Raw genomic sequence first — 26,852 nt, 5'->3', positions numbered from 1 at the left:
AAGAAATTCAAGTCGTTTAGTACAATTTTGAAAAAGTTACTGCAAAATTCTTTTTGCGCAAACCCAGCATGCGCATTTGTAATTTAAAAATATATGTCTTGTTTTTCTATGAATCCTATTTTTGAGAATTGAGAGTGATAGAAAAGAATGAAATTTCAAATGTAACGATGCAACGTGGTAGGTAAAATTGAATAAATTTGGCCAATTCGATCGACTTTCGGTGTTTTACCTGATAAAGTATCTTGAAGGCCGGAAATGTAAAGCATTTTCAAGAAGGTGGTAAACCTTCTTTCGCGATCAGCTTGCAACGTCTGCACCAAATCACCGACCGGAAGTGGAAACATCACCCTGTCCACAGCATGAGCGATCCCTTGAGGAATTTCGATGTCACGTTTATTTGGCGCCACTTTCGCTCCATTTATCGTCGTTAACTGCTTGGATAAATACAAATAAAATTATAACAAATAAAAAGATCAAAGTTGTTTATTCCGACAAATTATTATTATGACCATATTGATAAAACCATATTGATTGTTCATGCGGAATATTTCTGTTATGTCTATGCTCCACGATAAAAGTGTAAATATTATCCTTTGAAAGTGTAAATATTAATTGGTTCGTCGTCTTTTAAATCACGCTTGACTTTGAAAATATTCTATTCACTCGTAAACAATTTGATTTTTTATGTTGTTGACAATTTTTTAATGATTCATTAACGCTGGGTTTATGTCACTAAAAGAGAGCACTAAAAGCAGCTACATAAAAATAACAATAGTATATGTATTCATTTTGATTTTTAACGATTTTTATTGTACTTGATGATCTTTTTTGCATTTAATTGTATTTATTGCATTTTTGTTGTATTTGTTTGTATTTCATTATTTTTGTATTTAAAATTTAACCATTTTTGTTGTATCGAAATAACTTTATTGAATAAATTCCTCGTAAATTTATCTTTACAATCTCAAGAAGCGTGAATTACAAAATTTCGATTTCGTAATTGCGACGGATCCGTAAAGGTAGAAAATCGTATCGGGAGCAAACAAATCGATACATCTCTATATTTGATACGTTAGTAGAACAAACGATCCCTTCCTTAAAAAGTTCGATCATACATTATTTACGAGTGAATGGAATGTTTCCAGCGCGTTCTATGCAGAAGGTCAACGAATTGGATCAACAAGAAATGGTATATCGATGGAAGGTGGACCCATATGCAATATCGATAGTGAGTCATTCGTTTCGTATCCAGATATGTGTATGTACCTCCTTGGACAGTGTTAGCGATCTATGTAATTAGCAATTTTTATATCCTTCTTGCCAGACTTAATTATAGTCACTTGTAAGGCATTTACATTCCTTCACATTCATTTCCGATTATGTACCTCCACATGTAATTCTTCCGTCAAAACAACGTAACTTCGAAATGATATGTAACAAAAGAAAGCGTTAAAAAAATGTATACAAAATTCTACGAAAAAGTAAAAATGAAGTTTGTGTTCTCGATCAGAATTATATGACATTTTCTCTCATGCCGATATTCTATTCGCTACTTTTTCTGTTCATTGCTGCTTATCGTTTATTATTTTTTCGTATTTAATATAATTATGAAATTTTGAATATACTTATCATTCAATAGAATTTAATATGTGTATATGGATACGGCTCACATTAATTCCAGTCAATAACAAATCTATTTGAATTAGGCAACAAAGTGTAACAAATTTTAGAAGTTTATTTTGTTGAACACGAATATAGTAATAAAAGAAAGATATTTAACACGTTCCGTGCCGAGCTTTTTTTACTTTTTTACTCGAATCTTCACACTTTGATATTTTACTAAAACTTGATGTATTACGTGCAATTATTAATTCTCGTACACATAACAACGCAACAAAAACTTATCAACGCCCATTCTTGCGGTGGAAATTGATTCTTCGGTTCTAAATTTCTTGTAAACAATTTGTTCAGTTCACTAAGTAAACATGCAAGCGTGTACCATCGATGGTACACGTGGCACGGAACGTGTTAAACAATGAAAAAGAGATAGAAATTCAGCTTGGGATGCGGACTTGCCTTTTTTACGATAATTTTACGAATCAAATTGTTCAGTTTGTAATCGTTCTAAAATAAAGACTGCAGGCTCATTGTTTGAGTCTTTTTGTTTTCATCAATTTTTGTCATGCAGGATATTTCATAAATTATTTCGACTTTAGGAATTAACATGAAACTATTAATTAAAAAGTTCATCGGCGTACCTTTACGTCGTTCCATTCGTGATCATGCATCGCATATTCGTTCACCCTGAGCTGTGTTCCAGCTAAACTGACGCCAGTCATTTCGTCTTGCAAAGTGCCGATCCTAAAACCTCCTGGTATTACATGATGCAGAAGGAGCTGTAGCGAAAACACGCGTAGTTAAACATTATTTTCCACAATCTTTAATCGATTATAGACGTTTATAGAAGTTATTTTTAATTGATTATGCACGCTTGATTATAGATTATATTACAGTAGAATTTTGATTATCCAGACATCCAACATTAAAATTCTCTGTTCTCGGAACACGTTTCACGCGTAATCAGTTGAATCTAAAGCGACTCATATGCAAGACGATTTATTGTACAAATCAATATACATAGATAATATCTAGCATTTTCATCGACAGCAAGTATCCCTGTCCTATTAACAGATCATTTATATCACTTTGCTTAGCCTGGATAATTGAGATTCCACTGCATATGAAGTGTCATTAAAAATTCATTGAACGTACGCCACTGAGAAGTCGTGGATTATCCCGGAATTTCTGTTCTGCTTTCTCTGGGCCGCCAAGTTGAACCAATAGTGTCCTGAAGGCTTTGTCTGTCGGCACGAATATCGTGTACGGTCCTGCAATATGATACGTCAGAGAACATTAACATTTCGTAATGCTAGCTTTATAGGATCCGGGCAAATGGCAGGTTCTAAAATTTTTTACTTTAAAATTACAGTATTTTCTCGGATACTGTAAATGAGCCTCGGAAGTGTTTCCTTCGTACTTTTCCGAACGTGGAAGAGGACAGCAAATGAAGGATAGATAATAACGCAATGTGAAACTTTTTTATTTTTTAGTTTTTCTTAACACGTTCCGTGCCGAGCTTTTTTTACTCGAATCTTCACACTTTGATATTTTACTAAAACTTGATGTATTACGTGCAATTATTAATTCTCGTACACATAACAACGTAACAAAAACTTATCAACGCCCATTCTTGCGGTGGAAATTGATTCTTCGGTTCTAAATTTTTTGTAAACAATTTGTTCAGTTCACTAAGTAAACATGCAAGCGTGTACCATCGATGGTACACGTGGCACGGAACGTGTTAATGGAGCTTTTGCCAATGCAATTGTGAGCTTCTTTTCTGATTAAAAAAAATAAGACCAAACATAATATAATTTTTGTAAGATTATATTACATATAATTTATGCAAATAGGACAATCATTTCAATACGGAGGGAGTAATAAACATATTGATCAGACTTGTGGGTACTAGTTCGGTTTTTTTTCAATAACTTCATCAGAGATCCAATAATAACTATATGCATCGTCTTAAACAATACAGTTATAGTTTTCTGGAAAAATGTGTTGACACTACGAATTCGCTATCACTTATAGACTATTTAGTTGAATGTAAAAATATACTTTACATTTTAGCAATAAAATGTATATGTATATCTATATGTATTTATAGAGCAATAAATTTGTTACGTAAATCATTATTAAAAATTCGTTCGCTAATCAAATTATATTGAAGGTAACACGATCTGGTATATACAAGCATGGTCATTGTAAACAAAATTGTCGCTGAAACGAAAGATTTGGCGTACTGTTCACATCGTACCAGTTCCGTCTCGCTTCGTTTTGGTACAGTGTGACTTATGGACGAAGCAAGTCTGGACCGGGATTGCCTGCCAGTGTGAACACGTAAACACATTTGTACTCTATCGGCGGCGTGGCGCGGCACGAGAGCGGCGTCCAGTTCCACTCGACCGTCTCGCGTCAGCCGAGCTCGTCTCTCATTGGTCAATTGTTTTTCGTTAATAACTCGCAAAGAAAGCCACGGATTGCATTTTCGCTAAGGAAGAAGTTACTTCAAACGACTTCAGGAATCACCCCTTTCCGGGTGTTAACATAATTATGGAACACCCTGAATATTTTTGGAAGTAACACAAAAAGAGCTTGTCATTATTCATTTAAGGTATTATATTTTAGTAAAAAGCGTTTAACAATGTTTCTAAAATAACGTAATACAATTATGTTTGAAAATGAAATGAAATCATTAATATTTTTAAACTTTAAGACAAATGCGACACAGGTTCCCGTGGTCCGATTGCTTCTAAATTATCGAGTGCCATAATCTTGGGGGTAAAACTAGCAAACATAGAAAGTCGAAAATTAAGGACGATGCTAATGTGTATATTATGAACGTATTGGGTTGGCAACTAAGTAATTGCCGATTTGTTCAATGAAATAAAAAATTTTTTTACTTGGAACGAAGTTTAATCTGTAATGTATTTTCCATTCTGTTCGATGACCTTTTGCCATCTCTCTGACAACTTGAAGATTCCACGCTCGTAGAAAGTCTGATCCTTTTCGGCCAAAAACTGAGTTAAGTGAGATTTTACAGCGTCATCATCGTTAAAAGTTTTACCACGAAGGGAGTTGTCCAGGGATCGAAATAAGTGGTAATCCGATGGTGCGAGATCAGGGCTATATGGTGGGTGTAACATCAATTCCCAACCAATATCCATCAATTTTTGCCAAGTGGACAAAGACGTGTGCGGCCTAGCATTGTCCTGCTGGAAAATGACACCTTTACGATTGATCAATTCTGGTCGCTTTTCCTTGACCGTTGCATTCAATTTGTCAAGTTGCTAACATTCACGGATAATAAAAAATAACATAATAATAATAATAATAATAATTTTATAATATAACATTTACGGATATCATAAAAATGGGAGTGAGAGACATCTATAACTGAAATCGCCAATTACTTAGTTGCCAACCCAATATAATAAGTCATGAGCAGATGATATAAATGTGAATAAAAAGAATAATGATGCATGTAAAAAAGATTTGACTGCATAATTACGACTTATTTTTTTCGAACGTATATATATTGTTTTCCTAAGCAAATTTTCGACTGCACCGTTCGGGATCTCAGTAATTGCATAAGCGAAAGTACATATAATGTATCCGCATCGTCTTCTGTATTGGATCGTTGGTATTGCAAGGGTTAATCATTGAAGTAATTAGTGTCTGGTCATGGATCAATGGGCGTAAAGAGAAATCGTTACGGTTCTTGTACTCCTGAACGAGGAAAGAGTTTGATTTTTACTTTAGCTAATGGGTTATTAGTAGACTGTGGATTTTATGCGCTTATAAGAAAAATTAATTAATCAAATATATATCAGTGATAACATTGAAAACAAAAAATAGAAAATATTGTCGTATTATTTTCAATTCACTAAAATTATGAAGACACGAAATAAATGACCTTCTGCATTATACAATTAATACAGACAATATATTTATTAGCATTTATTTACATATTAAAAATGTCTAACTATAACAATCGCATAAAGATCCGCAATCTAATTGCTCACTTGTATTGCGCAAGCTATTTTGTAATAATTAATAACAGTCAATTAGTTTGCACGAAAATTAAAAAAAGAAAAATTAAAATTGCCTTAAAATGTAATCGAACAATTGGTCTACTGAATTAGATGACGAATGCTTTTATTGGAACAAGGTGAACAGTCAATAAAAAAATTCGTTACAATATCGAACGTCGATGTATTCCATCCTATTGTTCTCATTGTGACTGACTGCTCAATAGCCTCTAATTAAACGCCAGTATACTTGTCAATGATACGCAATGCCGGAACCATTGATTGACTTATAAATTGCACAGGACATAATCGATGAATTATGTGGATCAACTAAGGTAACAGTCGATAATTGCCAGACGTAATTACCTAGCTTTTGTAACGCAAAAGTGTCGGATAACGAGAAAAGGCCATCATTGTTCCTACGAAGAGGCAACCGTGTCGAAATCCTCGGTTATCCGTGAGAACATTTTTCGAATGAATGTTGCATGAATAAAACCAGCTGGTGGGAAGTAACTAGCAGTCGTGTGAAGAATAAAATTTAGCCGCCATAAGTGTATCCTGCAATGCACTTTTTTCTGATCAAACATACACCAGATTCGAATTTATAAAACACCTATTAGTGGCTTCATCGAACGTGACAGAATTTTCTAATCTTTTTATTTTCATAGAATGTTAGCTTCTCGTTTTTTATAATAGTTAAATAGTGAATATTAGTATTATAATTTACGATTAGTCTACGCGGATCTTCATTCTTTCTTGAAGAATTTTAATAACAAGTTGAGAACGATATGTTAGTGCCCTCGAGTTATTTAAATTGTACTATTGTTTTAAATTGCAACTATTTATTTTATGATAGTATAATCTATTTATGACGATGAAATAAATGGTTAAAGAAGCGAATCTTATGTTATATTTTACTTATGTTCATTACTTTCTTATTATTAATTCAAAATTTAAAGAATTTGTAAAATTAATTCTTAATCTTCAAGAATGCATTTTCAAACATTTTTTAATTTTATTATCGTCGTGGTAAAAAATAAAACAGACTTTTAGCCTGCCTTTTGTAAAAAAGGAATGCACTACCGTGATACACTATGGTATAAAAGAATAATTAGAAAGTCAATGGTAAATGTTTTTTCGCAGATACAAAAGTAATTTAGCAATGAAAACAGATATTTTTCAAGATTATTAACAAAAACGATATTTTAGAATAACCTTTAATACTGTTCGCATCAAAACATGACTGAATAAATAGCAACAATATGAAGAAGATCGAAATTTTTGGTAATACTTCAGTTACGAAACGAAGTTACATTTAAAAAAGGAATTATTTTAGAATTCCGTTGAGAGTTTCTGAACACTTTCTGCTGTGTTAGTACGTTTGCATTAGCTGTATCCATTCTCGAAAACGGATTACGATAACGGAAGTCTATTATGCTCTATCTTCAAATATGGTTCCCGGTTTCAGCAGCGTGTTTGTAGTCAGAAGTACGCCAATTTCTATTGTTTACAGCTTCACTCTAATTACGTCGACACTAGGAGCGGGAAGTATTAAAAGTGATTCTACAGTATGCACGTGAGCGAGACACAAATACAATTTAATAGTGTGTGAAATGTTTGAATTACGATCTATCTTGGTTTTCTATGCATGCGTCACTGCTGTGTTTCTGGTTTCGTACCAGCTCCAAAAGTGGCGTATGTAACGTAGTAAGCTGAAAATTCGAGGAATTTGTCAGCAACTTGCGAGAACAACGCATTTTGGCGAAAGAAATTGACCGACTGTTCAAGATAATTACAACATACAGGTTTTGCATTCCAAACTAATCCTTTCTTGGATCATATTCACCTTTTTGCATCCTAAGTTAATTGTTTTGTACACCATATTCATCTTTACGCACTCCAAATTAATCATTTTGACGTATTTAACGTTTAGCGGTAGGAGGTGGCTCATCCAATGAGCGCACGAAGCGCCCAACCAATGAGCGCACGAAGCGCCCAGCCAACTGGCTCAAGGCGGCCGAGCCAATGAGTATCGCGGAACTGGGCTTCGAGCGCTCGTCGGCTCGGCCGCTTCACGCCAGCCGAGCTCGCCTCTCATTGGTCACTGTTTTCGGTTAATAACTCGTAAACAAAGCCGCGTATTGCATTTTCGTTAAGGAAAAAGTTGCTTGAAGTGACCTCAGGAACCCCATTTCCGAATTGCGGAACATTTTTGGGACACCTTGTATATTTGAATATGCTATTTCCATATGTAAATACTATTTCAAGGAATACTTATTTGCCAAATTCTGTATTATACTTTTTCAAAAATCTACTTTTTCACCAAGCCTGTCTACGAGATTTGTATTACTCCTTTTATTACTGACTCGAATGCGGGCCTGGCTCGCAATAATAGAATTTCGTCGCACACTCACCTGTTTCGTTCAACACGGTGTCGAGCCCTGACTGCCTCAGATATTTAGTCATCGCGAACAGCCCTTCCCGCTTCAGCAGCGTGGTCAAACTTTCCTGCGACTGGCTCTGCGTGGATGGGTATTCCGTCGGGAGGGACGGCGTGGACCTTTCGAAGCCCTCTTGGTAAATGATATTTTCATTATGTAAGGTGGTCACCGGTCTACCGGTAGTAGAAATCGGCTTCGTCGTCGGAGAGGTTTCACTGGATGGCCTAACGGTGAAGTGAATGTAAGAATTGGTCGAATGATGCGGGAAAGTCGTCTGCGCCGCGGACGGTGTTGTTGTAATGATCTCATTGACCGGAGCCATGGTTGGGATAAAGTGGCTTCTTGTCACGGTCGGATGTTTCGCTGTCACGCGGCCCTCTTGGTCCACCGTTGACAATCTCGGGGTTGTCACCGGGCTGAGAGAGTTGAACACGTGGCCGGTGACGCTCGACGCTGACGACAGGTACTTGTCGGTCGTGGACACCGAGTTCGGGGAAATGGTCACTTGCGGGAAGTATTCCGTCGGTCTGCTGTAAACAATATAATTTTTATTGACTTATTCTTTACGTACATTGTGCACATAAGCGACGTGGTTTCGTTAATCAGTTATTAACAACGAGGAACCAGAGACCAGTCAGAGTTTCTTTTGTGAATACAGTAATTTCTCCCGAATTCGCGCTCAGATTGCGCACGAAAATGGATAATTTGGGAAGAGGAAATAGGATTATTCGAGCCTCGCGCCTCGTCTTTATAGTTACCGATTATCAACAACTATAAAAACGAGACACAAGGCTCGAATAATAGTATCTCTTCTTTCCAAAATGTCCATTTTCGTGCGCAATCTGAGCGTCAACAAGGGAGAATTTGCTGTTCCAGAAAGCAGATTTTCCTATGAAAAAACGTAATCAAGCGTTTTTGACATGTTCTCATTATATTTTTATAAATTTCGGAAAAACGTTCGAAGAACAGATGAAGTTATTAAACCTTAATGTGTTCGAGGAAAGAAAGATTTCTTTAATCGAACACAGTATTGATTTTCCGTTTGAGTAAAATTATCATTATACAGCCGGTACATTTTCCGGAATAGATTTGTAACATTGGAGACGAGATATCTTTATATATTTTAGTGTGAGAACAAATTTCTGGTGGAACTGCACAATGGTAACAGTTTATAGAAACGTACACCATGTGTTTTTATACGAACGTAGAATTGCCCATTTTTGTGCGCAATCTGAGCGCGAATTAGGGTGAAATTACTGTAACTGGTCAATAAAATCGCGCAGAAATCGCAACAGGAATCACCCTTTTTCGGGTATAACGGGAGTTCTGGGACATCCTGTATAATCGCTTCAGAAGTTTTTTTAGTTACTAAAAAAAAACTATCTTCGAAAAGAAGATTTTTAACTTTAAGAAATGACTTGAATTTTTTCGGGATGTTCTGCATAAATTGCAATTGGACATACATATTAAGTTACCGAGATCTACAAAACGAATTGTTTAAAGTTTCACTGCAGGCTCGGATAAAAAAGAGTTGTAAATACATTGCTTTTTATATTTTTTATCATTTAAAAAAATTACTTGCAATTTGTGCAAAACTGTTTTACTCATTGTCTAGTCGGTCTAACAACTCAAAAAGATATTCAAGTTATTCCATTCGAGAAGGTGTCAAAGTAGATTTCCAGGATGTGAAAGTAGAGATTTTACTGTTGAAAATAAGCACAGGTAGCGTTATCGTAAGATTTCTTACTCGAAGTTGCAGAAGTTCAAGGACCGACCACTTTTCGGTTATAATTTTATGATACTTTAATTCTGCAGAGCGGTGCTTTTGGGGCCAGTGTGTCATTTTAAATCTATTCATTTAACTGTGAAATGTCTCATGCAATGGTTACAATCTCTCTAATGAGTTTCACACATCCGTTAAGCTGAAACTTTGACCAAGTTTAAACAGCTTTACACGATTAGTGTAGTTAAACTGTCGTTATAAGTACTTTGACCCCATATAAAATGCTGATATTAATTTTTAAGGAAAAATGATGGCGAGACGAAAATTAATTTTATTTGATTTCATGTTGGTTTTCTGCTAATTGAAAACATTATTGTATTTAGATCAATGCACTCATAACATAATCTTCTAAAAATAGTCCAGCGATTGATATTGAACTGAGTGTAATAAGTTATTAGACTTTTAGTTATTGTCAGTTACATACTGTAAATTAATACATTGTAACAATTGTAATAAGTTACGGATTTTATGCATTTGTAGCAAAAATGAGCAGATGAAGCACAAAATTCTGATATTATATTAAATACTTGTATATATATATACAAGTATTTAATAATACTGTTTATATACTATTTTATATACTATTTAATATATATAATGTCAGAATTTTGTGCTATATATATATATACAAGTATTTAATAATACTGTTTATATACTATTTTATATACTATTTAATATATATAATGTCAGAATTTTGTGCTTCATCTGCTCATTTTTGCTACAAATGCATAAAATCCGTAACTTATTACAATTGTATATATATATACAAGTATTTAATAATACTGTTGCTTGTTGTAATAATTATTTTCGACTAATTCGAATTATTAAAAGAAGCGATTCGACTTTCAGTGGTTTCAGTGGTTTATTTATTCATTTAAAATATGCTTTCACACTTTTGAACAACTGCTCAAGTTTAATTATGTTTATTCATTTAGTTTAATGATGTTTAATTCGTGTCTTTCACGTGTTTTCCGATCGACAAGGTTCGTGATAAGATGATATTGTGAAATACTTTATGGTAACACATACACACATATGCGATTTAATGAATGTAGGAAGCATGATTTGTGGTTTGCGTGGTTAACGTGTTAACCATTTGAAAGTTGGTTATTTTTCTATTGTTTGGGGTACGTTAATCTCGGTGGCACGAGAGAAGGAGTGGTTGTTTAGAGAGGAAACTCTCCAGCGGTAAACATATGTTCTCGTAGCGAGTTGTTCTCTATTTAATTTCTGTATTGCAGGTGTGAGTGAAAGCCTGAGATTCTCTACGAGTTGTTCGAAAACACGGCACGACAGGAAATACCCACTTGACGGAACGTATAAATATTGTTACAGTATGTGTTAGTCTATAATGTAATTCTATGTAATCGCAAATAAGTATTTTTGCCAAATTTAAATTGCTTGGACACGGCTGAGTGTGGTTGGTATAAATACACCATTTCCTCTACGTACATATAAAACACCCTCATTTTTATGTAAATATATTACCTCTACGTAGATATAAAACACCCTAATTTTTATGTAAATATATTACCTCTACGTAGATATAAAACACCCTCACTTTTATGTAAATATATTACCTCTACGTAGATATAAAACACCCTCACTTTTATGTAAATATATTACCTCTACGTAGATATAAGTACACCCTTGTTTCCTGTGTAGATAATAAAGGCACCCTTATCTCTACAATGAAAATGTGATATGATCGTTATACAACGTACCTTGTATACAGGATATTCCAAAAGTATTGTACAAGTGGGAAGTAAGTGGTTCCTGAGGCCATTTGAAGTAACTTTTTCCTTAGCGAAAATGCAATTCGTGGCTTCGATTACGAGTTATTAACGAAAAGCGCCGACCAATAAGAGGCGCGCACAGCGAGCGCAAGGTGACCGAGCCAATGAGCGGTGGAAGCCCAGTTCCACTGATTGGCTCGACCACCTAGCGCTAGACGAGCTCGCTTCTTATTGGTCGCCGTTTTTCGTTAATAACTCGTAAACGAAGCCGCGGAATGTATTTTCGCTAAGGAAAAAGTTACTTCAAATGACCTCAGGAACCCCCTATTTTCGGATTACAAGATATTTTCGGGACACTCTGTGTACTGGTTGAATCAGAAAAATATGGTTCGAAAAATTAGGATCTCCAATGTAATTTTCAGTTTCGGTTCAAGCGAGTAACTTTATCGTTTCTCGAATGCTATCTTACTGTATGGAGACAATGGATTATCTTATCATTTGTTTTTACCTTGATTAAGAAACCTTTTTCATGTGTGTCCTTCGATTTCCACCAAGCTTGAAATTTGCATGAAGGTAACTGTTTGGCGTATTTCTCATAAAATCTTATATTACGCTTTTAAACAAAGCTGTAACTATCAAAAAATACTAGAATTGTGTTCAGCGATGAGCATAGCAATAAAGAAAGCTTACATATGTGTTAATTCACTGGGCAGGTCATCCCCTATTCTGAAGAGGGTGCTTCGTATGTTTATTATTAGTTTTTAACACGTCACAAAGTGAAAACGTCCGTATTTTTGTTTATCGATTTTAAGTATTTCTGTATTGTACGTGTACGCGTTGTATGAAATTAATTTGCATAAAAACTCTGCTGTTTTTTTTCCGAAAACTTTATTGCGAAGTTAACAGTCTTCAGGTCTATACTTTTTTTTATATGAAGCGGATTTTAAATCGTTTAAAATAGTATTTTGAGCAAAAGCGCAACTTTGTTGCAAATATACGTTGAGTAAAAAAAACACCCGAGGTTTCTTATTCCATAATCCCGCGGCGCATACATTGACCAATCTTTTGTATGCAAGTAGGAACAGTTGCTCTCAGTTGTGACGCTGAGTTCCGTTGTGTTTACAACAGTTGTTTATGTCGAGTGAAATATTCGTCTAAATTTTTGCATTCCCAACGAAATTTCTCGAGCGATTAGTCAGACTTATTTGACTAGTTGCTCTGAGTATCTGCAGAATTCCAATGGTGTGAGCAATAGTATGCGGAACGGACACTGTCGTGCAATGTTGCAATACGTTTCGACAGCACTTTTTAGCATATGCTCCGAATAGCAGCCTCTAGCTTATCGGGAAGCATCTCACTGTAACGAGCACTATTTACGGTGGGATTCCTTTTCTGATAATAATAATAATGTACTACGGATCCATCGATTTTTCATGAACCTAAGAACTTAAAGATGCGATATATACGTGATTCGTCTGAAGGCGGAAGCCTACATAAAGGACACACAAAGACTGGGTTATATAAGTTTGTCGAAAAGTGATACTATTGTAACTACTCTACTGTTATTATACTAAATATTATTAGGCAGACTACGAATAAAATTACTGACTGCATCGTAGTTCTTGCAAGAAAACATATGATTTTATTAATGAGGAATATTCGTTTCCGCATCTGACGAAGTGTCGAATTGTTTCAATATGAAATATAATACATGAACAAGGTATACTAATATTTTTAGTTACGGAATAAAATCAATATAATATATATTATTTATATTATATATATATAAATATCGAATATATAAAAATTTCACAACAGTTTTATGATAATGTATATTAATGTATATTATAATAAAACTGTTGTGATATTATATATATATATATAATATAATATAAAAATTTCACAACAGTTTTATTATAATATACATTAATATACATTATAATAAAACTGTTGTGAAATTTTTATATATTCGATATTTTTCCATATTTTGATATAACAAATATAGCATTCGATTTAAAAAAAAAACAAAATGTAGCTCTTTAAACCATGCAACTCTTGTACACCAAATTTTTTCGTGCAATGCATATTTTGTAAGTTATAGAGGTGCACAAGTTGCGTGAACCACCCTGTATATAAACATCGTTTATATATAACGACTCTTATATAACAAATAAGTACTGCAACACGGTTAGATAATCGGGGAGATTTTTATTATAGAGCGATTGTAAAATCTCGATCCATTTTAACTAAATGTAGTTACCGTTCGGCGGATAAGGTTAGATTGCGGATCTTCGTTTCAAATCAAAATTTTCTGCACCAATTATAAGAAACAGGAACCAAGTACAAGTAGAAATGGTTGACTTTCTCTAATCCTCGGACTGCCGACCGTTCCGCAGAAATACAGAAGACCGATACTGGTTCGAATTATTGTTTACATCTGTAGAACAACAAAACTCAGAAACAGAAGCATGCAAATGAATGTTCCAATGTTACTCCCCTCATTGATTAATAATACTATGCAACTAATTTTATGATTCTTTTTTAAAATTCGTTACCCAGCAGACTATACTTCAACACGTAAAGTGATTTTTCCAAAAGTAATTTTTCTTCATTATCTTCACTTTGTGAAAGAAAAATTTCGAACAAGTTAGTCACACTTTCTTTAGAATTTGTCTACCCTAGTTGCAAATAGAGCGATTCCGTAAACACCTCAAGAATTTCATAAAATTGAAGTATTTCATTTAATAAAATTAAAATAAATTGTATGGCATCAATAACCTATTTTACAAATTCGATTTTTAAATTGTTGCTAATATAATCGTTGGTACTCTTTTAAAAAAAAAAACGATTGAATAAATTTCGATTCATTCGAGTCTACATTACAACAAAAACGACAAGAAGTCTAGTCGAATTCGATCTTGACATTCTCGCGAAGCAGCGCGCGTTATTCACTTTTAGAACTCGGTAGATTTAGCGTGAATAAAATTAAGAAATTATATTAGATCAGAAATTAATTTTCAAATCCGAGTAAATAATTCCGTTATCTACTGATTTTTCCATTTGGTGCGGCATGGTTAAAAAGAATGAAAACAGGCTATACCCTTTGTCTAAGGACTGTTATCTCCGGTCCCTGGTTTCACGTGCTGAATAAGACAAGATAAAGACAATTACCTCTCCGTGTATCTCGACGAAACAGATGTTGACCTGACGGTGGTCGGTCGAAAAGTCGTAGAGCCGGTGCTGTAATGCGTGACGGTACTTTGCCTGGTTGGAGGCAGATCATCCAGTGTCGATCTAAGACTTTGACTAGGCGTAACTGGATTCACGGAGCTCGGTGGCAACTTCAATTCACCTTTCTTTATCTTCTCCACGATCGAGTCGACGTCACTTCCCTCTTTCTCGGCGTTCCCTTTCACACCCTGGACTTTATAGCTGCCATCCGGTTGTTCCTCCAACACCACGAAGGTGACCTTCTTAGCCGGTAGACTCTGAATCGGCGCCTTCCCGATCTCCTCCAACTTCCCGTCGCTCTTCTGCCTGATCACTTCGAAATCAGCGCCGGGAGGAAGCACGCCCTTCGTCAGCTCCTCGAGAATAGCTTTCGGGGGCTTGATGGTGGTCGTCGAAGTAGCCAAGGTCGACGACAAGGTAGTAGCTTGAGACGAGACGGCTGTAGAGAGGCCAGCGGGTGCGTCGATCAGCTGAATCTTCTTCCCGTTCGGAAGCACGATGTCCCTCGTGCTGACATTTCGCGCGTCGTCGTCCACGGATTGAGCTAGTGCCAGCTTCAGCTGCTTCAGCAGGCCTTCTCTCTCCGTACCTAAATAAGATCTGCTCCTCGTGCTCGCAGGCTTCTCCGTCGCTGGTTTCTCGGTCTGATAGATAACCTTGATCTGAGGCTTAGGCTTCCCTTGCTGGACCAGCTGGCTTTCTTGCTCTTGAATCAGGCTCAAGAGATTCTCCGGGATGCTGGACGACGACACTTTCGTCGATTGAGTCCTAGGAGCGACGGTTGCGACGAACGGCGCCTTGGTGGTGGTTATCAGAGAAGTTGGTATGGGCGTCGTCGTGGAGAACTTCTTCTGATGGGTTGCGATAGCTTTGAGAAACAGTTCTGTCTCGGATGGCGTGATCTTCCTCGCGGTTGGCAAGGACACCAGAACTGGAGACGCGGTGGTGCTGATGGAGATCGTGCTAGGGGATGTCAGGGGAACTGGTGCCGGAGTCGTCGACGTCAGCTTCTGAAGCTGCTGAATCCTCAGAAGCTCCTGTTGCTTCCTTAGCTCCTGTTGTTCCAGCAACAGTTGCTGTCTCTGCTTCTGCAACAACTCCAGTTCTCGTTGCTTCTCCAGATACTCCTGCAGTTGAACCGTTTGTTGGTCGCTGAACAGCGGCTGAGACAGGTCCTGCTGGAGATTCTGGAATTGCTTGTTGCTTTCTGTGAACTGACCGCCTGAGAATTGTTGCTGGAACTGTTTGGTCGATTGAGACGGAAACTGCGGCTGCGAGTTTCCAAGGTAATTGGCGTTGTTCAGCTGCTGCGTTATCTTCAGCTGCTGTTGCTGTATCAGCTGCTGCACCTGTTGCTGTTGTTGGAGCAGCTGTTGGATCTGCTGCTGCTTCGCGCGGTCCACTTTATATTTGGAGAGAGCCGAGTAACTGGCAGGGACTTCCTGTTGAGGCCGACGATAGCGTTGCTGGTGTTGCTGCACGTCGCTCAGGATTTGGGCCTGCTGCGACGCCGAGAGACGCGGCCGCGGGTCGAGGGATGGCCGACTCTGAAATTTCGATACATTCGAATTATGTTCGAAAGTGTTGTTACAAGAGGGCGGATTTCTATGCAAAATAAAAATGTTCTGCAGCTAAAACATGAGAGCCAATTAGAAACATGTTTCTTTGTTTAATCATTTTATTAGAACGAAAACGATGCAACGATACTCTTTAATTCTTGTAATCTCTATATTCTTTCAAATTGCGCGTACTTATTTTTGTTATAAATGCATAAAATTTGCAGTCTAGTTATTGTCTCAGAATTTAGCATTTACAAGCTATTACCGTAAATGAAAATTCATTGACTTTTTGACGTTTCATCTTGCAAATCGTAGAGAATATATTAATCTTGAAAATTAAAATTCCATTCTCATTTTTATTAACACTGGTAATTTTCTTACAGTTACACAATTGTACAATGTAGCTTATTACGAATTGTAGCTCTTCTGAATTAGGAAAAAATAATTCCTTGCCATATTTTGACGTGTCTGACACGTGATTAAGATTTCGAGTAATAACCTGTTAAATATGAATGCTATTCCGTCATCTTCAGGCTGAATAAAATTCTGATTTCTTGTCATCAGTATTTAAATATTTAAGCAAATGTAGGCACACAATGAATATAAATTATCTTTTTTCTCCTTAGAAATTATTACAATCGAAAAACTTCTAATCAGTGTAACTATAAAGTCACTGTTGCGTCGATTTTAGCGCTGTTTTAACTGTAATATATTTCTACACGAGAAAAATAATTTACTTTCATTGAATGCAAACCTTTACTTTGACGTTTCAATATTGACAATAGAAGAGCAGAATTTTAATTTCTGTTTAAAAATCGTGAATAACATCCACAAGTAGTGTATTATCTTCCATATCTTTACAACAAATCTGACACGATGTTATAGGGCAAGGGGTTAAAATTTATCATAAAGATTATTAACTTGCGAAAATGTGTGAAAAATTTCCGTCTAGCATCTGTAGATTATAAAGTACAATCCGAGGTACTTAATAATGTTGGTAAAAGATATTTAAATAGGACGGAGAATGTTTATCTGAGTACGTCTATTGTACAAATGTAATAAATAATTTTACTCTTAATGCACTGTTCACAGTTAGTTCATTGTATCCGTTGAACAATTCTTTGCAAATGATGCACTGAATGTATCCTTCATCAAAGTAATTTTGTATGTTGAACCAAATCGGACAAAATTCTCATTAATATTGAAATGTCTACGTTCGTATAAAAACACGTGGTGTACGTTTCCATAAACCGTTACCTCTGTGCAGTTGTACCAGAAATTTGTTCTCACACTAAAATAAATAAAGATATCTCTCGTCTTCAATGTTACAAATCTATCTCAGAAAATCTGGTCACTGTTTTTCGTTAATAACTCGTACACAAAGCCACGGATTGTATTTTCGTTAAGGAAAAAGTTACTTCAAATGACGTCAGGATCCCCCCGTTTCCGGATTACGAGACATTTTTGGGACACCTTGTATAGAATAATCGTATCTCCTCTTTCCAAATTCTCCATTTTCGTGCACAATCTGAATGCGAATTGGGGAGAAATTACTGTACTTGGATATAATTTCAGTAGAAGAGAAAGATAGTTTTCAGAAAAGAGAGAAGAACTCTAACTTCATCAGTTTTACGAATTCCTGCATCGCATATACGTTGAAATGCGAATGAATGTTGACCCATGAAAATCTGTAAAATATCGATATTTTTATACTTTTCATTAATTGCGATTCCGAAATATAAACATATTTTTACTTGAATGTGTTTTACATAGTTCCCAGCAGAGTTTCAGATGTTTATTTCTGTGGTTGCAAAGAAGAACGCCGCATGCCACATGTTTTCATATTCGAGATATTGTCGCTTAATGCTCTGATCACTAATGCTTCAAATTGCATAACTTTTGCAAGCTTGTGGCATTTCTTTTCGTGATTTTTTTTCTGATTATTATATTTATTATATATTTCTTCATATTTTTTCTATATATATTTTTTATATTTATTATTATTTTTTTATAATATATTATTATATATTATATTATATTTTATATTATCATATATATTATATTATATTTATATTATCATATATATTATATTATATTTATATTATCATATATATTATATTATATTTTATATTATATTTATATTATCATATATATTATATTTTATATTCTCACATTATATTATATTATATTATAATATTATTATATACTATTATATATTATTCTGATTAGTTCAATTAACGCATTAACTGAAATTGTTTGAAATCGTTACTTGCGGCGTTTTTCCTCACAGGCACAAATTTAACGAAAAGCATCAATGAGGAAAAGGCATCTGCTGGAACTTGTGTTACCAGGTTTTAATTGAAATTCGAGGTCGTCGAACGAATTATTATTCGAAGACGCTGTGAAATGAAAACCACGAGCAGTTAGACTTTCTCGAATCCGAAGAGATTGTCTCACAGCCTCGGTAGACTCCGGATTGGGAAGGGAGAGAGAACAATGCCTCGGTTAATTACGACGATCTTAATTGCTTCGGACTGTTTTTCTCTCTCAAGCAAAGTTAATCATTAACTCATGGTCGCGAACAACTCGTCAAATTTTTCTTACAATAATTATCTAATCTACCATTGCTGATTGTTTGACGTATAACTCACGTTTAATCCACTTTCTACAATTATTTTGTTACAGTATCATTGAGACTGTTCTATTCCTTAAATTTCGAACTCAGTATAAATGGTTACATTTATTATTCATATAGTAATTTTCTTATAAGAATAAATTCTTTTACTCTATTTTCTGCATAGTACTTAACAAGCTTTAATATATCTTAAAGATTAATTCTTTAGAAATAATTATGAAAAATATGAATTTTTCACGATAATTGTTAAAAATATGAATTTTTCGCAATAATTGTTAAAAATATGAATTTTTCGCAATAATTGTTAAAAAAATAAATTTTTCACTATAATTATCAAAAAGATTAATTCGTATTTACCGATGAGTGCAGTTACATTCATTTATAGGTAGTTGTTTGAATGACAAAAGTATTGTTATATCCTTTGATTCATAGCCATTCCAAATTTGTTTGTCTAGGTTTTGTTAATATCAGATCTTGATGTGCATTTAATTTATTTAAAGATATTCGAAATGCAAGCCCAATTTAGAACCAAGTTTATTTGTCCAACAAACTGTGGATGATTTTACGAATGTGAAAACACAGGCGCCAACTTATAAGATCGAAAAGTGCAGAGAATTTTATTTTTCATATAAGATATTTCATTTTTGTAAATGCATATACATAGATTAATCGATCTTAAAATCTGCGTTTGAATCAATTGAATTTTTTGACACAAGATTGACACAATCATTATATGAATATGCATATAAAATTTTCATCGCGGGAGCTCATTATAGATGAGGGTTCACTATTAAATAAGTATTTTATTATAAAATAAAAAATTTCAGAACAACAAATTTATTTTGGATTCATTTTTCTTGGAATGATTTAAAAAGGACAAAGCGGTGAATTCGATTTGCAAAGAAGTGAATTTAATTTGGAAAAAGGTTGATTTGATTTACAATTGGGTGAATTTGGTTTGATAAGAGCTTGATTTCATTTACGAAATGGTGAATTAATTTGATAGAAGTATATTATTTTATTTAATAAAGGATCAATTTGTTTCTAAGAAAGTGTGAATATAATTTGCACAATGATACATTTCGAGTGGAAAACTTGTATAATGTTCCGCAATTAATCATTTCCTAGCGATAAGCAATGGAAATCCGCGGAACCAAGTTGCCGGGAGAAATGTAACTTTTAACCTGGCAGCAATTGCATCTATCGCATTCCGTGACGTAATTAAGCCGCGAGGCCAGTCTGCCGATCGTTGGCCACTGGTTTCCCACAGCTGATGTGAAAAGTTGTCCATTTATTCAAGGCGCGGCTTGCTATCTCTTTCGTTTTAACGATCCACAATGTTCATAAGAAGTATCACGCGTCCGTAGATCGGCTATCGTTGATTTCCGCAATCTCCGTTCGGCGAATGCCTTTAGCAGTTACTAACGAAAGTGGTGGGATCAAGTTCAATATGTAACTGCTGGAGCGATGTGGCGATTTAGCGATTCAGCGATTAAACGCACACGTATTAGATTGTACAGATTTTGCGCTCGAACTTAGTCCTTTTGTAGATCATATTTAAATTTTGCTCTGAAAATTAATCCTTTTGTAGATCATATTTAAATTTTCCTCTCAAAATTAATCCTTTTGTAGATCATATTTAAATTTTGCTCTCAAAATTAATCCTTTTGTAGATCATATTTAAATTTTCCTCTCAAAATTAATCATTTTGTAGATCATATTTAAATTTTCCTCTCAAAATTAATCCTTTTGTAGATCATATTTAAATTTTGCTCTCAAAATTAATCCTTTTGTAGATCATATTTAAATTTTCCTCTCAAAATTAATCATTTTGTAGATCATATTTAAATTTTCCTCTCAAAATTAATCCTTTTGTAGATCATATTTAAATTTTGCTCTCAAAATTAATCCTTTTGTAGATCATATTTAAATTTTCTTCTCAAAACTAATCCTTTCGTAGATCTCCTTGCGGCACTAAAAACGAATCTGTTTACAGGTTACATTCACCTGTTTGCAAATAAAATTCACCTTTATGCAAATAAAATTAACCTCCTGGAAAATAAAATTAACCTTTTGGCAAATAAAATTAATCCGTTCACCGATGAAAATTGGCCTTTTTTATTCCATTTCATGAATTTAATATGAATTTCCATACCCATTTACGTAATAATACAAATTTCGTTACAAATAATTAATCTCCATTAATCTTTAACAATTATTTAAAAAATGACGTTCGTTTTTTAAAATTTAATATTAAATTGTTACAAACAATTACGAATAAGTGAATTGTATTTGCAAAAGTCTAAATAAAACCAGTAAAATAATAATAGTATTTGTTGTAGTAAATTGTTATTATTTCAAATCTCCTCACAATATATAAGGAACACAAACATAACAATTTATCAATGACTTATCGAAAATCAACGCTGCTGGAGTTAATTGGGGCAGACCATTAGCAGAAAATTAAATAGGATATGAGAACTCAGCTTTTAATTAGCGAATGATTCCTATAAAGTTTGTTACCATCCTTGGCCAGCAATTACGACCAAGGTATCGTAAATCGACGAAGCCGTACACGCCGCTACCTGTTACTCTCCAGTCGATAATCCTTGGATTCATAGTAACCGAGGAAAATGTGAAGGGTAACAGAACGAGAGGGAAGCGAAAAGAATGAGGGCGCTTTGTTCTAGGTCTCTCGGTGAACTCATCAACAAAAATACCCTAGCAGACTCTCTCTTAAGGGGGATTCTGGTTCATGAATGTTATTTTGCAAACAACATTTAAGAATTTTCTTTTTTTCAAAAAAAACTATTTTATCTTTTGCGTTAGGTTTTGACGCGTGCATTTACGGGCATTTATGGCATTCAACCGAACAATTTTTATCACCTTTCGCTTTCGTTCCTTTCGCGGAAAATATTTCAACAATGTATCTTAAAATATCTCTTTCACATCTAGGTTAATACTTTTTTACTTGCAATTTAATACTCTTTTGATCTGAGATGCGGTAAGTATAATATATGATTCCATTAAAAAAATGTAAATTAATTTTGTAAAATTTGGAAGTCTCTCTACATACAAGAAAAGGTGACACACCTTTAAAACCATGTAACTTCTGTATTTAAGAATTTTTCATATAAAATGCTTAATTTAAATGTTATTACGTGACTCACCCTGTATAAATGGAAGTCTTGGAAGTAACCTTCCGTGTAAACCGAGATGAGAAAGTGGCGGAGATATATATGTGGCGTGTACGTGCGAGTAATTTCGTGTATTCTATTAAATGAACATCAACATCAGCTCGAATTCTTACAACTCCATTGCTGAATTTCCAAACCGCAATGTTTCTAAATTCTTCTCCGTATTTATAGATTTGCTATCCTTCTCTTTTCTAATGCCTGCTGTCAACGTATTAACTCGGTAAACTATTTAACTAATTGTTTTGTGGAAAATAGATAAACCGATAGGACCTAGTCAGAAAATGTCATGATTAGGTAATTCTAAAAATTCAATTTTTTATTTTGCACATTTTGCATATTTTGAATACTACATAAGTTTTGCATAATGCATACTTTTTGCGTTTCTCTGGTCTATTAATAATCATGACTAGATAAGTTTATTGATAAAAAAATAAAAATGGGATAAAATCTCATTTATTTGTTAAATCCTTAAAAAAACAAAGTATAAAAAACATGTACATATTAAGACAGTCCAAGGAATAATAAAAATAAACAAGCTCTTACTGAGAATTTAGCATTTATTCAGACCAATTTTTCTACTACGCCATTTACCATAACGATATTAGTTGAGAATTTTGCTCAAAATATACGTAATGTACTCACTGACTGTGGAAAAAGAATAAGCAGAAAATGAAGATATGTTAAGAAATTAAAAGATTATGAAATACTAACGTATCCATGAGAAAATCTATAATATTTTAATAAAATTGTTTCCTTTTATTCTTATGAATAGAAAATATTCGAATAAAATCATAAATGTGATTATTCAAAGCATTATTTAAGCATTTATGTAGAATAAAGAGTGATGCCGCATACATGTTATACAGATATGACATATATGACAATATTTAATAAAAAGATATAATAATATTTTTATATTACTAAATAAGAATATAAAAAATGAAATCTATAATATATAAAAAATATTCATAAAATTATTAATATTTTTGTTCTTTCATTTAAATATGTAGTAGTCCACTATTTTTCATTTGTATATAAATTATAAAAAAATTTTCAGTAACGCATCAAACGATAAAGGCAATTACGGAAACAAATTTTACAACGCTCACAAATCAGTATCAAATTATAAAAATCTAAACGTACTCGTTTGTATGTTAACATTTCATGCTTGCCTTGATAATTAACAAAAAACAGTTGTCGGCAGAAGTTGCAAAATAGCGAATCGATAGAAGTGTAACATACATTTTGCCATTTCAAACTTTCCACTTTCCAATTTCGTTATCAAACAAGCTCCTCCTCTCAATATTGTTGTTTCCATGAAAGAATCCAGGTACATGTTCGTGGCAAATATATTCGTTCTACCCTTATTATACAGACGGTTGCATAATCGGACATCGGCATGCACGATCGAACGTGCATTCATCGCAAGACATGCGGCGCTCCGCAGTTCCCGTTATATAACGGGTGCTCCTTCACTTTTACGTTCCGCAAACTATAGAGTTCCTGGCATTCAACCGGACAGACGATTTTTACCACCTTTCGCTTTCGTTCTCTTTCGCGGAAAATTTCTAACGGCCGCGGAACCATTATTCGTGCATTCTGTAATGAAATCATGAAATATTTTAGCTACATTAATTACGCGAGAAAAGTCAGTACGTCAAATGCATCGCAATGCAGTGAAAACATTTAAGGAATTTAAGGATACCGTTGCGTTCTGCCAAATTCATTAAAAGTATTAAGCAATGAAACGAACGATTATGTACCTCTTGCATCTTGCAATTAGTGCAGACAATTATTACTTTGAAAGTAAAGAATTAGACGAGCGCAATCATCAGACTTTTCACATGTACAGTAATTTCTCCCTAATTCGTGCTCAGATTGCGCACAAAATGGACAATTTGGAAAGAGAAGATTTTTATAAATGTTGGCAATCGGTAACTATAAAAACGAGCCGCAAGCCTCGAATCATAACGAAATGATTCCTCCTCTAACGAAATTGTCCATTTTTGTGTACAAGCTGACCGTCAATTAGGAAGAATTTACTGTAACTAGTGTGCCCCGGATTTTTATACAAAATAAGAATTGTCTGCATGAGATGTTGCAAGAAATAGAAATTAAATACCAAACTTTTACTTTCTCTACGATCATTTTAATAGATTAAAAATAACATAAAGACATTTTGAAATTCTTTGAATCTTTCTGCTATTATGTATTTCAACTATTCAAGTTTGCACATAAATGTATAAAATCCAACAAGTGTTAACATTTCTTACATTTATAAATTAATATAATAATTGCACTTATAAAGTTCACGAAAGTACACGAACACCTTTTAAAACGGAATACAGTAATTTCTCCCTAATTCGCGTTCAGATTGCGCACAAAGATGGACAATTTGGGAAGAAAAGATACGATTATAACTATAAAAACGAGTTGCAAGGTTCGAATAATGAACGTCAATGGAGAATGTGCAATATTTTGTCAATCTAATTTTTTTCAAAGTCCGAAGAAATGAAAAGATGTTATTCTCTTTTTTTATTTATTTTTACATGTAGAATTGTCCACTGCCCGATTATACCGCGATTATCGATAAGCCACGTGCAGAATCTACTTTTCAGTGATACTGCACGATTGCTAAGAATAAAGATATATTTATGGTCTCGTATCATTGGGTATTTCTATTGACGAGTGACACTGACCAATGAGAGGCGAAATCAGCTGGCGCGAGACGACCAATCCGTTGGCTGGGCCGCCTCGCGCCAGTTAAGCTCGCGTCTTATTGGTGTCGATTTTTCGTTAATAACTCGTAAACAAAGCCGCGAATCGTATTTTTGCTAAGGAAAAAGTTACTTCAAATGACCTCAGAAACGCCCCGTTTCCAGATTACGAGACATTTTTGGGACACCCTGTATAGAATCGTGTAATAATAATCGTATCTCCTCTTCTCAAATTGTCTATTTCTGTGCATAATCTAAGCACGAATTAGGGAGAAGTTACTGTACTTGGACGTAATTTCAGTATGTGGACCATTGTAAAGAGAAAAGTAGTTTTCAGAAAAGAGAAGAACTCTAACTATGTCAGTTTTACGAATTTCTGTATCGCATATATGTTGAAATGGGAATGAACGTTAGTCTATATGAAAATCTGTAAAATATCTGTAAACTATTTTTATACTTTCCATTAATTGTGTTTCCGAAATATAAACATATTTTTATTTGAGCGTGTTTTACATAGTTCCTAGCAGAGTTTCAAACTTTTATTTCCGTGATTGCAAGGATGAACGCCACATATTGTCGCTTAAAACTCTGATCACTAATGCTCGGTATTAGTAGTGCTTCAAATTGCATAATTTTTGTGAACTGGTCGAATTTCTTTTCGTGATTTCTTTCTGAGATTATTATATATATTATATTATATATATAATTATTATATTATATTATATTATATTTTATACATATATTATTATATTATATTATAATATTATTATATACTATCATACATATACTAATCTGATTAGTACAATTATTGCATCAACTGAAACTGTACTTTCGAAAATGCCAACTTATTTTTTTGTTTCGAATTAAAAGAGGGATTTAATATAATCTTCCATTTACATAGATAATGCATATTTTGCAGAGTACGAAGTTTTCTCATGTACATAAGAGTCTTTGTTCTGTTGATAAATTCTTCCTCTTACATTTGACAGCGCTAATATTTCACTGTCATGAGATCAGATAAATGAAAGTCTGGAAAATAGATATTTGAACTAGAAAATTTGAGTCGGGTTACTGAATTGTCTTTTTTGCAAGTGAAAGTATATCAGAACTGAAGGGATTTATAATAATTAATTCGTCGACAAGGTCCACTAATCGTAGGTCAGTTTTACTTGGTTGATACAATTACAAATTAATTGGTGATGCCATTAAATTTTAATGGCCACCCGTATCGTCGATCTCTTTCCTAATTCCGTTTATGTAATCACAGTGCCTTATCATTCTGTTTCAACAGCATTATTATCGTTGCCTTAATGGAATGAAACTTTAATGAGAGTCTATTTACTTCTACTATTCAGCTAGGGTTTAGGAAACATCTGATAACCATCGATTATACTACTTTCTATAATTACCGTGATTCTTTTTGTACTTTTCATCAAGCTTTATCGTTGATTAAAATTGCATAAGGAAAAAAAGATCTGCGCTATATTCACTTCGTCTATGCTGGATTTCTTCGCGTACACAATTATTTTCATCACGTTGGAACAATTACAGGTAATGATACACATTCCAATTTTTATTGGCATTCCGAGCGAATCTCCTTTTTATGTAGAAAGGAGTCCATTGCGGCTTAGCTTCCTGAAGTCTTTGAATTTTGTTAAATAATCTCTTCGGATCATTTTCCGTCGCACATTAATTTATATACAAATATGGTTCCTTCGTACATTGATAAATAAATTATTTTATATCTATTTTATGTCGACTTACTTCTTTTGCCCACATTTTGACCTATTTTTATTTTTATCAACTCATGCAGTCCTTCACAATGCATTTCTAGAAATATGTTATAGAAGTATATTTTATAAGTTGTATATAATTAAATAAATTATAAAAACTTATTTT

At 34.1% G+C, this 26,852-nt stretch overlaps 1 protein-coding gene across 2 annotated transcripts in view; it reads right to left on the bottom strand.

The window, feature by feature from the left end:
* The window catches only part of LOC117225558 (uncharacterized), a 54,914-nt gene that overhangs the window by 5,343 nt on the left and 22,719 nt on the right, over positions 1-26,852 (bottom strand). Inside the window, exons 2-6 of one of the 2 annotated variants that reach the window (XM_033479237.2) lie at positions 14,786-16,392; positions 8,069-8,622; positions 2,773-2,888; positions 2,259-2,396; positions 230-431 (exon numbers count right to left, since the gene is read on the bottom strand). In XM_033479237.2, coding sequence (XP_033335128.2) covers positions 230-431; positions 2,259-2,396; positions 2,773-2,888; positions 8,069-8,622; positions 14,786-16,392 — 2,617 coding nt within the window. Of the gene's footprint in view, positions 1-229; positions 432-2,258; positions 2,397-2,772; positions 2,889-8,068; positions 8,626-14,785; positions 16,393-26,852 lie in introns of both variants that reach the window. The other variant, XM_033479227.2, reaches the window with a different exon arrangement.

The sequence above is a fragment of the Megalopta genalis genome, chromosome 8, assembly GCF_051020955.1.
Source record: "Megalopta genalis isolate 19385.01 chromosome 8, iyMegGena1_principal, whole genome shotgun sequence".
Lineage (NCBI taxonomy): Eukaryota > Metazoa > Arthropoda > Insecta > Hymenoptera > Halictidae > Megalopta > Megalopta genalis.
This window is presented reverse-complemented; position numbering and strand designations above follow the sequence as displayed.